Raw genomic sequence first — 16676 nt, forward strand, 5'->3', positions numbered from 1 at the left:
GGTTTATACTTACACATTTTCTCCCCAGTCTTTTTTCAGTGGCACAATTCCCATTCCCAAGCTTCACATTTCTAGTGGATTCAGGGTGAAGTTATCAAGCCCCTGTAATCACCCAGCTCCACCCATGAGAACACAACAAAACAACTTCATCTTTGGCTCTTCTTCCTGCCTATCAAGTATCCCATTAATTTTTGGCCTTCCTCTGTCATTGTTTCTCACAACATGAGCAAAGCTACTTGGCAGGAAGTGCCTTTGAGGGGGTATTTTATGCCAGGTAGCTTCAAGGAAAACATAAACTACTCATGTTTGACAGGATATGGTTTTCAGAGAGGATGTAACTGCTACTGAGCTACTGCTACTCTTGAACTCTGCCATTTACCATCTGAGTTGAACAAGGGTTATTGACAATGACTTCAACAAAGGATGCTTGTGTATAATCACAGAAGTCAAGCGCAGTTTGAGCTGTAACAACTTATAAATAACTCCTGCAAATTCTAGGAAGGAATTTTTACTGCTTTATACACAAAGGCCCAGTGAAAATAAATCCTGTAGTCAGTACAAGCACTCTTTTCTAAGCACACCTTGCTCTGCACATACAAACATGAATATTTAAATTATGAAATGGCCTTTTCTGAAATAAAAAATGAACTGAGTATTTGAGTGTTTCCTAAATTGAGGCAATTTACCCTTAGAAGAGGTACCAAGTAAGTCAGCATAAACATCTCTTGTATGTACCCTCACAAAGGGCACTTCAGAGGATACAGCCCCAGCACACTGCAGAAGGGTTCAGCCCACGCTCAGATCCATGGGACCACGTAACTACAAGTGTTACTAAGGTGCCATACAATGCTCAGAGGGACTTACAGCTTGAGACTCCATCACAGCACGTTTGTACCAATGGTGGTTAACAGCGTACTGCTGGAGCACACAGGTGCCTGCCTGAATGTATCAGGGATTGTAACAAAACCTTCCTCTGTGGACCAATACTGACACAGAAGCACTTTAAAATTGAAGATACAAGTCAGTTCCAGCCCTGATAGACTCCTCAGTGCCTGTGAAAAGGAATTACTATACATGAGTGAGATCCCACAATTGCAAAGATCCAATGTTTATTGCATACACACGACTCAAGTTTCTCAAGACCAGGTAAGGATTTGATGTGATGAATGTGGGAGCATCCTGTTGAACCCGATATAACATATGAACAGTTATATGAACATATAACTGGATGAGCAAACACTTGTGCAATAAGGACAATAATTGAAACTATCAGTTAATCTCAGAAAAATCATAAAGGAAAGACTGAAATATCCTCTACAGTTGGCATGGATTTAAACCATAAGCAGACAAGGAAAAAACAGTTGAGACAGTGCATTTCATCATCTTGTTCCAAGAAGTATCTGCATCATCATCATTTCAAACCAGAGGTAACTGAACCACGTTAGTTTGAAGCAATGTACATTTATTTTTAATTGCTGTTCTATCACAGGTAACATGATCTATAATACAGAGGTATTAGAATAGATCTAAGAATTCCAGTTCTGTAAGCTATGCTTTTTTGGTGAGATTACAAATAGTAGAGTGTGAGTTGATGGCTTATGAATCATTTACAGTGTAAAGATTAGATTTCATGTGATTGTATGTAACAAATCTCCACGTACACAAATAATCACTGATACATTTAACCATTAATCTGACTTACAGTTTGCAATAAATTAGATATTGGCATTTCAGATATTAAGTACTGACAATCATGTTGTGAAATACCTAATGCAGCTACTAAGAGTTCTTACTTCATGTGAACAGGAACAATTTATCTCAAGTATAGAAAGCATCCAAGTGCTCTGGTGAATTTTTAAGGAGGCACAGAAAATATCATGCAGTAGAAACATCACTGTTTTGCACTCAGTGATGTTTTGTCTATTAGTATCTAGTACTAAATCCTGAGAAATCAAGCTTGGGAATCTCCTTTTCATTAGAAAAGTTTGTTCTGTCTATGCGAGAACTTGGGCTTCCAACTTTACTCAGCCAGGATTTCCTGCAAGAAAAATAAAAGGATTAGCATGTAATGAACTGTATATGTGGTGCTCTTACTCTTTATGCTCTTACTCTGCTTTCCCTTTTTAAAAGCCATAAGGAATAGTCTATTAACGAGGAAACTACCCCAGATATGCTTAATTTTCTCCTTTAAAAGAGCAAACTATTTAAAAGAATAACCATCAACATTTCAAAACATGCTATGGAACATTACATAAAAATACACCTGGCAGAAAAGGCAAAAGCATAATTATTTTAATAACCTCATTTAAGCACATATAATAGCTTTAAAGTAGGCATACTAGTTTTGCAAATTAATACTATACTTTTAGCAAGGAAATAAAAGTCATTCATCATTGATTAAAAATTAAGAAGAAAATCTAGCAACTAAAAGAACTGAAAGAAACAAACTGAAATCAAAATGAGACATTCAAAGCCAGCAAAAAAATAAAGCAAACAAAATTCCAGTACATAAAGCAATATTAAATTATTACATCTAACACTGAAAAATTAAAAAATGTGAGAGAAAAGAATGCTTGTGTTAAATTCAGTGACTTTTGCATGCATTTCCATTACAATCCAATCTAATTCAGCAGGTGCCTGCTTTTTTCTTCCAGAGCACACCAGAAAATTTGTATTGAGTACAAATTATAATGAGGCAATTGAGTGTGAAAGCAGACAGTATGATGGCTGCTCCTCCCTGCACACCATCTTCCTATCCTGCAGCAACTGGGACTGAGGTATATATCAGATATATATCTGGTGACAGAAGCAGGTGCACAGACATTTGAAGTGCAACAGACAACACCTGCCTTTTTATAAGTGCCTTCATGAAAACACACTCTCTTCTGTTGTATTGATACCTGAGAGACACGTAAGTATTCTGCTGTACAAAACTGCATGTATTCCCATACAAGTGATACTTTTTATGATGATAAATTGCTATAGGCACATACTTGCAATTAGTTTTAAATTACAAACATACATTTAAATTCTCACTTAAGAGCATAAAAACTGTTTTACATTTAATTCACCCCTGGCAAAATCACGCTGAAGATCATAAAATGCAGCCTTCTTGCAACAAGCCATGACAATTGTGTATTCCAGTTACTTCTCTTAAGTCAAAAAATGCAAATACCCAGTATCAAAATGTATCTGATTAGAGACCCTATACGTGATAAGAATGATTTCATACTTTTTCTGACACACAATGTTACACCACTAAAAAAGACCAGAAACTATAAGAACTGAGTCATTTTCCGCAAACTGTGCTATTGCTGTGTAAGATTAGCTTTATCACTAGCATGGATCAGTCCAAAGTTTGCTTTCAGAACCTACACAACTAACCTTGTTCTTGAAACTGTACACAGGGTCTGGAATATGAAGATGTATGCACCCTTATGTATCCAAGAGGTAAGAAAGCAGGCATACCGAGCACTCACATACTTTGAAATATAATCGTAGGAGTAAGTTTCATGGATGACAGACTTGCAGAGAAAAGGACACTGTGAGCCATCCCCCCTGTGATTGCTAAAAAGGAGGCTCCATATGTAAACACTCTCTAAAAACCACGAATTGCAGATGGATATTTCATGTTCAAGACGAATTACCTGTGATAAGCTTTGGTCTACAACTGGTACCAGCAATTCAAATCGGTAAATACATCAGATGTTTACACATCTTCACATCTCTCCTTCTTTCCTTCCTCTTGTAAACAACATGCCTGCTTGTCCCTTCAGATCTGACATGCCCAACACGTAGATTGCAGGCCACATATGGCCCAGCCCAGCTCGTCCTGCAGCCACCCTCTGTCCCATGCCATCATGGTGGTGGTTCTCACTGCGCAGCTCATCCAACAGCCACGCAGGGTTGATGGGCACTGTGCGCAGGTTGAAACCAGGGCACAGGGAGGGTGCAGTGCTGTACTGATGCCAGTGTTGGCAAATCATGTTATGCATTCTAATGCACTGGCTAAATACAGGAGAGAAAAATATACAGTTGTGCTTTCTGTGTTGATACAGGAAATGACATCATTTGCCTGGATTTGAGCAAAGCATTGGACACTGTCTTGCATGACATCCTGGTTGCCAAATCAGAGAAAAATGGATTTGATGGATGGACCACTCACTGTATAAGGAATGATTGGATGGTTGCACAGCTGTAGTCAATGGTTCAATGTCCATGTGGAGATGGGTGATGAGTGCTGCTCCTCAGGGATCAGTGCTGGGACCGGTGTTACTTAACATCTTTAGTATCTCATGCAACATGGACAGTGAAATCGAGTGCATCCTCTGCAAGTTTGCAGGTGACACCAAGCTGTGTGGTGCAGTCAACAAATGAGAGGGAAGGAATGCCATCCTGAGGGATCTGGCCCATGGCAACCTGATGAAGTTCAACAAGGCCAAGTGCAAGGTCTTGCATCCAGATCAGGGCAAACCCAGGCACAGATACAGGCTGGGTGAGGAATGGCTTGAGGATCTGAGGAGAAGGATTTGGGAGTGTTGACAGATAGATAAATAGACTCAGCATGAGCCAGCAATGTGCACTTCCTGCCCAGGCAGCCAACCATACCCTGGGTTGCATCAAGAGAAGCATGACCAACAGGGCAAGGGAGGTGATTCTGAGCCTGCTCTCCTGAGACCCCACCTGGAGTACTGTGTCCAGTTCTGGTGCCTCCCAAACACAAGGATGTTGGAGCAGATCCAGAAGAGGGCCACAGAGATGATCAGAGGGCTGGAGCACCTCTCCTACAAGGACAGGCTGAGAAGGCTGTGACTCTTCAGCCTCAAGAAGGCTTCAAGATCTCAGAGCGACCTGCCAGTACCTGAAGGGGCCTACAGGAAAGCAAGGGAGGACTTTTTATACGTGCATGTAGTGACAGGACAAGAGGAAATGGTTTTAAACTGTCAGAGAGTAAATTTAGACTAGATATTAAGAAGACATTCTTTACTGTAAGGGTGGTGAGACACTGAACAGGCTGCCCAGCGAGGTTGCAAATGTCCCCTCCCTGGAAGCATTCAAAGCCAGACTGGATGGGGCCGTGAGCAACCTGGTCTAGAGGGAGGTGTCCCTGCCTATAGCAGGGGGTTGGAACGAGATGACCTAGAAGATTCCTTCCAACCCAATCCATTCTATGATTCTAGGAATTTGAGAGAATGTTTCAAGATTGCAAAAACAAAAAATCAACAAAAATAAATTTTTTATATATCTGTGACTCCATTTTCAGCCAACATAAATACATTACCTGTGAATTTTCAAATGGAATATAGAGAGTTGCAATCAGAAATTCAATGCAAAAATCCGATCATGTCTCTCTACTTATAAGAGTTCTCTTACCAGAGAAAAAAATTCTTCACAATCTGCCTCATTCATGTCACCGCTTTCCAGCAGAAGGTACATTTGTAAACAACTGTTTTCAAGGATGAAGTACAGGAAGAGTAAAATGTCATCAAAAACCTCTGACAAACACATGAGAGCTTGCAGAGAATTGCAACCACAGCCGCTGAACCAGCCTGATGACTATCACAAAAACAGCGTCACCTATCCCAATGGTTTTGAGGATTTGTTGCTCTTTTTTTTATGTTTTAAAAACAAATATTCAGAATCAAAATAAATTTGGTTACTTACACACAATAACTGTATATTTTGTAAGGGCTGCTCTGAAAGTAGTGCCTCCTATTTCATGATGTTGCTGTACAACATCAGAGACAAGATGTCGGCGCTACAGCAGTAGATATTGCACCTTCCCTCTATTCTGTTCCATGTCGTTACTGTATAACAGATGGCAACAGAGGGGCAGTCTGACATGTGGTGTCTGACATGGAAGTATGGATGAAATAAAGATGTGCGAGTGAATTCCTCCACGTGGCAAAAAGGTCACCAGTGACATTTGCTGACACTTGCTAAACATTGACAGAAACCAAACGATGGACATGAGCACTCACAGTAGTGTGCTTCAGCAGTGGTGAAAGCAGTGTGAAAGATTATCCACGTTCTGCAGAGCCATGCATAGCTGTTACATCAGGAAATGAACAGGGCTTCAATCAGACCAAGGGGAATTTGTATTCTCTATCACTGTATTTCTCTATCAGTGACTTTCTCTGTGGTCATTAAGGATATTGCCCAAAACATTTTAAAAATGCAATCTGCACACAAGGAAGATTATTTTTAAATTCAACTGTATCATGGCTTAGAAGACTTTTAAAACCCATTCTGATAAATAAATAAATATTGATAGAGAAACAAAGAAGGTTGTACGTGGCTTGCAGAGGACGGTGCATAGACATTTTTTCATCCAGGAGTGTGATTTTTATATGAATTATGACTGAAGGATTTTGGAGCCACACGAGATACAGATGCACCCAGAAGAGTCTTTGGAGGTACCACAGCTCACACGACCCACCTGCTTCAACACTTTATCTCAGGTAGCAGAACAAGCTGGCTGTGATCTCTCAGGGATCTGATTTCTACCAAGGATCAAGGATCCCCGTCTCTTCACTCACGGCATCTGCAGAGCTGCCTGGCAAACGCACCCAGCCCAACTGGTTGATTGCTGCCCAGCCCCTCACACTGCTGGGCAAACTGCTTCTGCCCCAGTGACAGCAGCAGCTCCACATCCAGGTGGAGCCTTCTTCCTTCCTCAGGCAATAGGCACCAACTCCCAACATCTCCATGTTTTGGTCACCACAGGACACTGTTAGAATGGCACCACCTAATGAAGTCAGCCTTTGGTTCCCTACACAACCACAACACAGCCCTACACAAACCATTCTGTGAGCAACGGCTCCCATCCAAAGAACCAAAGGGCCGTCCTCTGAAGATGTGGTCTGGTCGCTGTCCTTCCCAAAAACAGCAGAAGCCAAAGGGAGAAAAGACGCTCTGAAGCAGCTGAAAGCAGGGCTGCCCCTTTCCTCTTCACTTGATGGTAGGTGCTGAACACTCTCAGAGAGCTTGCTCTGTCAAACAGTGTTAGTGTGCTCTTTGCACAAGTAGTTGTTTCAATGGAATAAATTGCAGGCATTACTTTCAGAGTTACCTACATATATGCAGCCCAAGACAATTCTTCTTCCCTCGGTGCAGCCCAGGCAGGCAAAAAAGCTGGACACCCCAGTTTTAGATGAAACATTTTCTAGTAAAAAGCGTAACAAGGGAAGAAGCAAAAACATGAGTGAAGCAGGAGACTACAACTTTGAGTTTGAGTCCTAGGAGAGCCAGATGTCTCAACATACAGAAAAGAACCTAGTAACACACTAGCTAAAACATTATATCAGGAAAAACTTGAAAAGGCCCATCTACACAGCAGAAAAATCCCTAGGATAGCTGGATATCCTTCATCCGAAAAAAAATATATATATCTGAAATAGGGAATCACTTAAAACTGAAGCTTCTCTGAGCTACCTTTAGATTAATCTGATACCCACCAGAAAACAGACTTTTCCCCCCTCTTCTCACTTAAAGATGAGCCTGTCTTGGACAAAATCAGAAGTACTACCTCCTTTGCCTAGCCTTCATAACTGTATGTAACTGAGAGCATGGCTGCTCCCAATTCCCGTGTTCCACTGCATGAAGAAAACCTTCCAGCCTGCATACAGCAGTCAGCTCCATCATCTCACGTGGAGAAGGATCAAGTGAGAATGATGAAAGCTCAGTCAGAACAATCTAGCTCCACTGATACATTACAGGATGCACGTATTGTGTTCCCTACCTTATGCAGAAAACAGGAAAGAAAGAGCTACAGAACTGCTCTCTAGTGGAATCCACATGGCTGTATGGGCTCAGTTCTTTGCTGAGATGCTGATATTTTGCACTTACTTCACTGATCTTTCCTCATGTCTGCATGAGACAGACCATTCACTGAACACCAGGAAGCAATTATTTTTTAACCAGGAAAGAAAGCAGGAAACCAGTATTCGCTACAAGTAGCATGCAGTTATTGTAATTGTTTCTTCATTTATCTGAAGAAAATTTCCAGTATTTTTATGTTTTTAAGCTGTTTTAGTTTTCATTACCATGCAGATCACTAGACCTGAATTGAGATAAGGCTCCACATCCTTCTATTGCTTCACTCAGCCTTCATTTCCTTTCACACACACTGTGAATTTCAGACCACCCAGCATGTAGAAAAGATGAGCTACAATCACTAGCATTTGGAATGTCAGCTCACCATTTATAGCATTCACTTGGAAACCAACTGCTGCTACCCACTTCTGTTCAGGAGTGAGAAAAACACAAACCACCTCACTTGCCACGTGGGATCAGCCTGAATTGAATGAGGACATTCCTTTAAACTTCTCTGTAAGAGCATGGTATACAGCTTACTTTCCAATAAATATTCCAATGGACATATTTCTGAAGTAATGCTGTTTCAGGTTGGAAGAAGAGCTAATCTCCAAATAACTGTTTCCTATTGTACTATTTCTTGGTTATTACATGTCAGCACAACTTCTCTGGGTCACACTCTGTTCTCAATTCAAAGCCATGTCGGTTGTACAGGATGAACAGACGCCTTTAATCAGTTTTACAAACCTTACAACTTCCCTGTCCCAAGGAGAAGACCAGCACCAGCTCAGCAGACCCAGGCTGCCGGCAGGCCCTGGGCTCTCCCCACTGCAGCTGCTGCTCATCTTCACATTCATGGTGGTTTGTTCCTAGGAGTTGAAGGAACAGTAGGATCTGCCCCTTTTATCCTCTTATTAACAAAAATGAACCTGGCACAGCAACCTGTTACCCAGGCAACCAAGATCTTTCCTTTCCACATGCTTGGAAAACAACATCTGAAGGGCTGGTTCTGCATCACCCTCGCCTTGCTTTCTGCAGACACCGCTGGCTGTATGTGCTACTGGATGCATGCATGTCTTTCTGTAACCTAAGGCACACCTGCAGACCTGGGATCTTGGTGTTGGGGCTCCACTCGCTCACACACTCAATCAGACATCCTGTCAAGCACCACTCTCTGGAAATATTATTTACTGAGCTTTCTTCCCTCTGCCATACAATATAATAGCAGCACAGCCATAAAAACCACTGGGCTCTGAATATCACAGCCAGCAGATCAACTGATTTCCCTGAATGAGATTTTTTTAAATCCAAATGCTATAAAACAGATTTCTTCAAGTAAATGCTTTCTAATGCAACTTTCTCTAAGCAAATTTCTTTCCTACTTTAATACGGAAAAATAAACCCTGCTGCAGGAAGGAAGAGGCCTCCTGTGATTTCAGCAGTACAGGTGTGAGAGCAGTGGGAGGAACGACACCTACTGCACATCACTTTGATGAGATGGGGCACAGGTACTAGAAAGAACCCTGCCATCCTCTGCGTGGGTGTGACTACGAAGGAAAGAGAATTTGATGGAAATGATGGGTGCCCTCAATGGCGCCTTATGAAGCCTCACACTTGAATTCTGAACTTGAATTCTGACTCAAAAGGAAACAGTATAAGAGCTTAGAAATAGGATATGTGGCTTTTTACCTCCTGTCTTCTACTTAAAGTCCATATTTGATCATTCAGGGAGTCACAGCTGCTTACAATTGACAGAAAACAACAGTATTACACAAGTTCCTAGTCTCCACACCTAAAAAGACCACCATAGCTGGTATTAACAACACTGCTGTGAGCCAGCTCAGAGGTTAAGGGGAGAAGCTTTTGCCAAAATGAATTTGGGGGAAGATTTTTTTTTTTTTTAAACGACAGTCATTATTCAAGAAAAAACAAACAAACAAACAAAAATAAAATCAATGACCTCTCCAGAGCTAACATCATAGCACCTTCCATTAGCTCCATGTCATTCACGAGGAAAAAGGATGCACTGAGGGTTGGTGCATGCCAGCCGAGTACCTAAATGAACAATGCATTTTCCCTTTGCCTGACTCTGTATGGAATCAGGATGCTCCCATGGGAACTCATTTTTAGTACAGACAAGTTTGACTTTTTGAATACAATGCAGACTGCAGCATTTTACAGTGCCTGAAGCACTAGAAATGGACCCAGAGAGTGACCCATGGACACAATTTAGATATATGTTTGTTTCTCTTCATCTTAACCACAGCATTACTTAGAGTGGAACAAGAGAATGCATGCTTTAATTAGAGAGAGAATAAAGGCATCAAAGTGTTTATGCTTTATTTCCCTTTGTTTAGGATAAAACATCTGAGAGAATGTTGCTTTTTGAAGACAGTATTTACATCTGCGACAGTATATAAACTAGGGCTGCAAATATTTATGAAATACCTCCAAAATGTTGTTGTATCCTATAACAGTACTGTCAAGTTTTCATAAGCCCTGACATTTAAAAGTTTGCAGAAGAGAAATGCAGATTTCTTTTTCATTGCTGCTTGCCTTTGGCCTTTCGGAAAAAACTCAGAAGTGGAAATCACAGCTTTCTCTGCAATCTGAAGGGCTAGGGACATTAAGTATAAAGCCTTTTTGTTTATTAAGAGTGAAACTGACATACAGGTAAGGTTTCTTGAAGCTGGTATAGTAGAGGGGTCTCGCAGCTCATAGATCAGTGCAGAGCCATTCTATTTCCCCCACACCTCTATCCCTGCTTCTGGAGCCTAACAGTACAAGAGCAATCTAGAAAGAAAATTTATGGGGTTTGATGTTCACATGGTAAAAAATAGTAGGAAGGTAATAAAAACAATAAGTGTTTGAAAAATATTGTTCTGTTTGACACGATGTGAATCCTTACACGGCCTAAAAAAAGTCCCACAAAAACAAAGCAAAATAAACAAAGTACACTTAGCATTTTAAGTTTAGCAAAACCAGTCAAGGTAGAGAAAACAATCCGAAACAAGAAAATAGAAAGATTCCGGGAAGACTTGCAAACATTTTGGTGCAGGAGAAAGTCAAAAGGATTCAATCAGAGCAGTCAGATTTCTCCCATTGACCTGCATACACTGCTCCTTGTAATTTTTATATTTATTTTTACTTGTTTTTTCCAACTCTCAAAAATAGGCTCTAGCTTGGGGTAAAACGTGAAAGCTGCCTGACCTGAAATGGAGCTGCCACTGGAGCTCTGCTACAGGGTGCCTCTGCTGCCATGGAAACTGCTGCACTCCCCCCTGGGAAATCGCATCAGGAGATTTTTAAACTCTTGTGCTTCCTGCTCGATGAAACACCAAAAATAATGCTGGCAGCAGCCCATACACTGGGTCAGGATTGAAGGTCCACAATTAAGTGTACGTCCACACCTTTCGCATATGCATACCTGCAAGAGGAAGGAGGAAATGGAGAACAAGCAGAGGGGACTTTCAACAGGTGTACCTCGATGACCCCACCACAGTCCACCAGCAAACCAAAGAGACAGGTTGCTTCAGAGCACTGAAGCCCAAAAAAAAAGGAAGAAAAAAACCCACCCGTAGTCTAAGGATACGGGCCAAGAAGTGGGTGGGCTAGAAATGAAGGAACCTGCTGAGGCGTAGGTGTGGTGCTCCAGAATAGAACGGAAGCCTGTGGGCACGAGGAAGGCTGCGCTGCTGCTCCTGCTTACTAGCTGCTCTGCACATCACAGCAGCCATTTCTTGTCCCTTTGGATATTTAGCAGAAGTTCTCCAACTGTTTCAGAAAGGGGAGAAAAAGATACTTCATCAAGTGTTTGACTTCATATTTATAAACACAGCTGACAGATGAAAGTTATGAATGTGTTGATATTTCTTCCTTTCTGTCCAACCCTGCTGCACACAAGGCCAGCATTTTTTCTAGAGAACACACAGTCAGAGTTTCTTCGAGGTACTCCTTGAAAGTCAAGTTGGCAGCAAGGACAAATTGTCACAATCTGGCAGGTTAATGATGTGAGCTGGGTGTGACGATGTCAAAAAAGCTTCAAAAACATATTTGGTGTCACATTTTTATTTATAAACCTGAGAAAAGTGACTTGCATGCTAATGTTCATCACATACTGTGGGCTATCAGGAAATGTTTGCTTTCATGTCACTACTAGCTTTGCACTTTCAACTCTTTGCATCTCAAACTTGGACTTGAAGATCCTTTCCACTCTAAGTAAGTCTGTGAAATTTGTTATCCTACTTTGTTATCTGATCTATGTAAGGTGTCTTCATCTCTGAAAGGGGAGGAAAGATCCCCAAGTGAATGAAACAGAGCCCGAAGATATTTTTTTTTTGTAACGTGCAGTGAAAACAGAACCTTCCCACCCATTATTTCAATTAACTTGAAATAGAAAATAAAGATTTATTTACAGACATGCAGTAAGTCCATTTTTATGAAAATTAGGAGAATCTCTTCATTCAAAACAAGTTGGTAAGTTATATTTGGTTACTTTAAAAAGAAAAAAAAATCTAAGAAAGCTGCTTAACAATGTAGAAATTTCAACAACAAGGAAGAAGAAGATGACAAAACAAACCAAATTAGCCATTCCAGTAATTCAAAATAGCTTTTATGTCCTACTGTGCTACAGAAAGTGCAAGACAAAAGCTAGCTTCCTGTTAGGCTCATGTCCTATCTTCCCAAAGCAATTAAAAGAAGCAGAGATGAAGAAGCCAAAAGGCCCATTATTTTTCCCTTGTAATATGCCTGCCTCCTACAGGGTAAGATTTGGCTCACAAGGCAGACTGAGTAAAAATTTTGGCTAATCCTCCTCTATTGCACAGAATGCAATCAAAAATGACTTCTAATAAACAAGCTACTAAATCAAAGACAACAAGGACTTTAAATGAGGAACTGTTGCTGTTACCATACCAGTTCATGGCTCTTTAGACAAGCTAGTTCTGTAAAGCTTGGCAACTGGTTAGTAGCCATAACCCATATAAGCATTCAAGCAGATGGCTGTAACTGGAGTTGAGCAAGGAGTAAAGTACCATTGACTCAGAGCATTACATTTATATCTTCAATTTATAAACCCTAACCTTAGGCATTTCAAGGAGCTACTGGAGGACCACAGAGTCATCATACAGACCAACTCAACAGTTTCATTGACCTGGTAAATAAAGTAAAACAGTCACTACAGTAAAGAGCTCAGTTACAGACACGTAGTCAGAATTCACACCAAACCAAGATGCGCTCAGAATCCAGAACCTTGACTCCATGTTCTACCATGTTCTTTACTCCACAAGAACAACTTGTGGCTTCCAGGACCCCAGAAATGCCCTTGAGGTGAACTCAGCACGGTATGTTTACAAGGAAGGTAATTATTAGTACATTCCAAGTATAACACACAGAAACAACAGCCCCTGTAAATAAAGCCCCCTTTGTAATTGGTAACATTTGTTACCATAAATTAGGATTTGTTGATGTATAATTTTTCGTTTCTACAAAGAACAGAAATAGAAGATGCACTTAAAATCAGCCATATACTTCCTGCAGGCCAGCCTGCCTCCCTTTTGTGCCTTGAGGTAAATGTGCTGAAGTAGCAAACTGCCTTAGACTGCAAAGAAGGGCTGAGCCTCTAGCAGGCATGTCAACCCTCACCAAAGGGAGAAACCCTTTCACCTTCAAGCATACCCCTTTATGGTCATTTTCTTATGACTTCAAACACATTAAAACATGGTTCCCAAAAGACCTAATATTTTGTTTTTCTCTACGGGCGTCACAAGTTCCATAAATTCACCATTTCACTTAAGGACACTTTGGTTTTAAGATGACAAAGGCTGTTCTGTAAGAGCAAAATGCTACCGACTAAAGAAGCCTTTCAAGTCATCCTCCCAAACAACCCTAGCAGAAGCTATGTATCAGCTGAGCACTTCAATGTAAGACAAAGTATAGCTCTCAACTGCACTTTGCTTCCTACAGATGTACATGATGCAAAACTGATCTGTAACATCAGTTGTTCGGTTTCTACTTTTCATTAATATCATCAGAACATCCATAGGAAATAAAGACCTATTCATGTGAGATGTGGCAGTGCTGCAGGCACTCGTACAGCAAAAGTCCATTCCTGTGGTCTATAAACTGTCATCATGAATATACTCACTTAGTAGAAATAAACACACATTTAACATCAAAGCTCCAAGCTATTTGAGAAGGCAATCGGAGCATGAATACATTTTTGGTCCAGTGTTTCTTTAACAAAATTAAACAAGGCTTTTAATATTATTGAAATATAATCTGATTCACATTCTTCGCTATTCAACATTTCCTGTGCTGCAGGACTTGGTATTTTTATTAAATCTGGTTCTTGAACTATTGCTTTAAAAATGTTTTCCTGTTTATTGGCAACAGGGTTGAAATAAATCAAGAAGCACATTTCCTTTTTCAGAAAAGTTCCTGACAAAAAAATAAAACCAGGTAACTTACAACTTTCTATCAGCTCCTCGAAGCACCGATGGCACTTAATGTTGCCATTTATAAAAAGCAAACCAGCAGATTTACCAATTTTTCATTATAACAGCAAGCTTGATCTTCCTTTTTAATCTTGCCACTAGTTTTAGACATCTTTGGGGAATGGAACTAGATGATCTTCAAGGTCCTTTCCAACCCAAGCCATTCTATGAACTTTTTCCTGTTGTCTCATTAGAGTCTGTTACTCCTTGGCATTACAACTACCTTTTTTGTTTAAAGTATTGAAACCTTCAGATTTCCAGAACTACAAGAGCAGATTTCTACTTCAGACAGTGTCTCATTTGTATCAAAGGCAATGGGAAGACTTTTAGTGAAGGCAGCGAAAAAGACTTGACTAATTTCCAGAACTATGACTACAAGAAATAACTGTTAATATAAAAAGGCCTAAATCAAGGTTTTTAAAAATGGATGGGCACATAGTTTGGAGTATTCCCTCTAAACAGGTATTGTTAATTACTAAGGAGCACCTTGTCCTGCGCCAAGTTTTATTCTTCCAGCTGCTTCATGCAATGTAGGCTGACAAAAGAAAGAAGCGTTGGGCCAATTGTGAAGGAAAAGGTGTTTTGGATCACCAGGTTAACAGGCCCAGAAAACAGTGTGACATTTACATCAGCAGTAAAAGCTAGGGAAAGTCAGCCTTTTATTTTATATATGTATACACACACACACACACACATATATATATATATATATATATAAAATAAAGTTTATCAGTTCTTAGATTTTCTTCAAGAGCACAGTGCAAGCAATGCTACCTTGCTGCTGTGCTGCAAACGAGGACTGTAACAGCAGGGTAAGAGTAACACAACATTTTATTAATATACAGTGTTCTACTTTGAAATACCTGGTAAGAACAGAACTGCTAGCAAAGGATATCCTGCAAAACTCGTGTCTTCCCAGTGTTTCATCTTTCTCTCAAGCTTCAGGGGCTGTTAAAAAGTATCAAGCATCTGATTTGCCTTCTGTAATTTCTGCTGTTTCTTTCCCATTTCCCCCCTTGATTTTATTTTGCCTGATAGTTAAAGCAGGCGAATCTGTTTCTGATCACTTTCAGACCGTAGCCTGCTGCAGTGACTATAAAGGTCTTGTAATCTGATTTAAGAACTTAAACCTAGAAAAACAGTGATTTCTTTAAGAGACAATTTTATCAACATTCAAGTACATGTTTCATTAACATGCTTGACAAAACTTATGTTTTGGAACTAACTCTCGGTGCTTCATTACTGCAGGAAAGGGTGAGTACTGAAATCTACCAGCCTACTCATGATTTACCACCCTGGAACAAGTTGTTCTCCTTTGCAGAGCTTGTGTGCACTCTACAGGGCTTCCTAATGAAATTAACGGACCTGGGATATGTTGCTGCTATAATGAGGGATGCTACGATGCATTCTGTGTCCTTGTTGGCTTCAAGCATTTTCTGTCGTGGTCACAGAATGACAGTGATTCGCCTGCGTGCAGGTTTCAACTCTTTCCTTGTAATGTGAACAATGCCTGACATTCAGCTGTGATAACACACACATTAGAAATGCATTCAAGACTGGAGTTACTAGGTCCTCATATCAGAGAAATAAATTATACATAGAACAGCTAACTTCAAGGCCTCATTTCCAAATAATCTTGGAATTATTTGGTGCTTCCAGTGACAAGGATTTTCAAAGGCTCAGAGTTGAAAAGCTGACATTCAAGACTCTCATAACACTCTCAAGCACTTGGAATTAAAAAATGTGATCACCCATGTCTGTTTGGCCATTTATAAATGCAGAGAATAAACGTTTCTCTGAAAAAACGTTTTACAACACTAAGACCTTGTAACCAAAATAGCAAAATCAACAGTTTAGGGTGAAGCATTACAAAAGCTCACAAACATCACCACTATAAGACTGGGGGGGAAAGTCCTCTAAAATAACCATGTCAGAGCAGCTCAGGTCATCATGCACTTCATGAAATCCAGGGTATATTCCAGCTTACTTGCTGCACAGATGAACAGACCGAACACTTTGTAAAAGTTTATCAGTTAAATATGAACTTCAAGTTACAGCAGCTGCAGCAAAACCTGGGATATAATTACAGCAAATAAAAACAGTGACCAAACCAGATATGATTCCAGATGGACACTATAAGCCTTCAGCAGTTTGAACATCCCTCTTGAGGAACTAGAGCATCCACTGTGAGACAAGATGATTGATTTAAGAATAATGATGATAGTATGTCAAATTCCACTGTAGGTAAAAGATCATGAAGCAGCTCTGTGCACATCACTACTGCAAGTCGCATTCCAAGGTCTCAAACTGTGCATCAGGTAAAAAAAAGATGACTGAAAAGCCTGGTCTAAATGACTTCACAGGTGG

At 40.4% G+C, this 16676-nt stretch overlaps 1 protein-coding gene across 1 annotated transcript in view; it reads right to left on the reverse strand.

Moving 5' to 3' along the window:
• Positions 1 to 1923: 1923 nt before the first annotated feature.
• ACYP2 (acylphosphatase 2) overlaps positions 1924 to 16676 on the reverse strand; it is a gene marked incomplete at both ends in the record, with an annotated part of 46356 nt that continues 31603 nt past the window's right edge. The window contains one exon of the mRNA XM_079550047.1: positions 1924 to 2038. Within this exon, the coding sequence (XP_079406173.1) occupies positions 1924 to 2038 (115 nt within the window). The remainder of the gene's footprint in view (positions 2039 to 16676) is intronic.

This window comes from Tetrao urogallus (genome assembly GCF_951394365.1).
Source record: "Tetrao urogallus genome assembly, chromosome: 2".
Taxonomy (NCBI): domain Eukaryota; kingdom Metazoa; phylum Chordata; class Aves; order Galliformes; family Phasianidae; genus Tetrao; species Tetrao urogallus.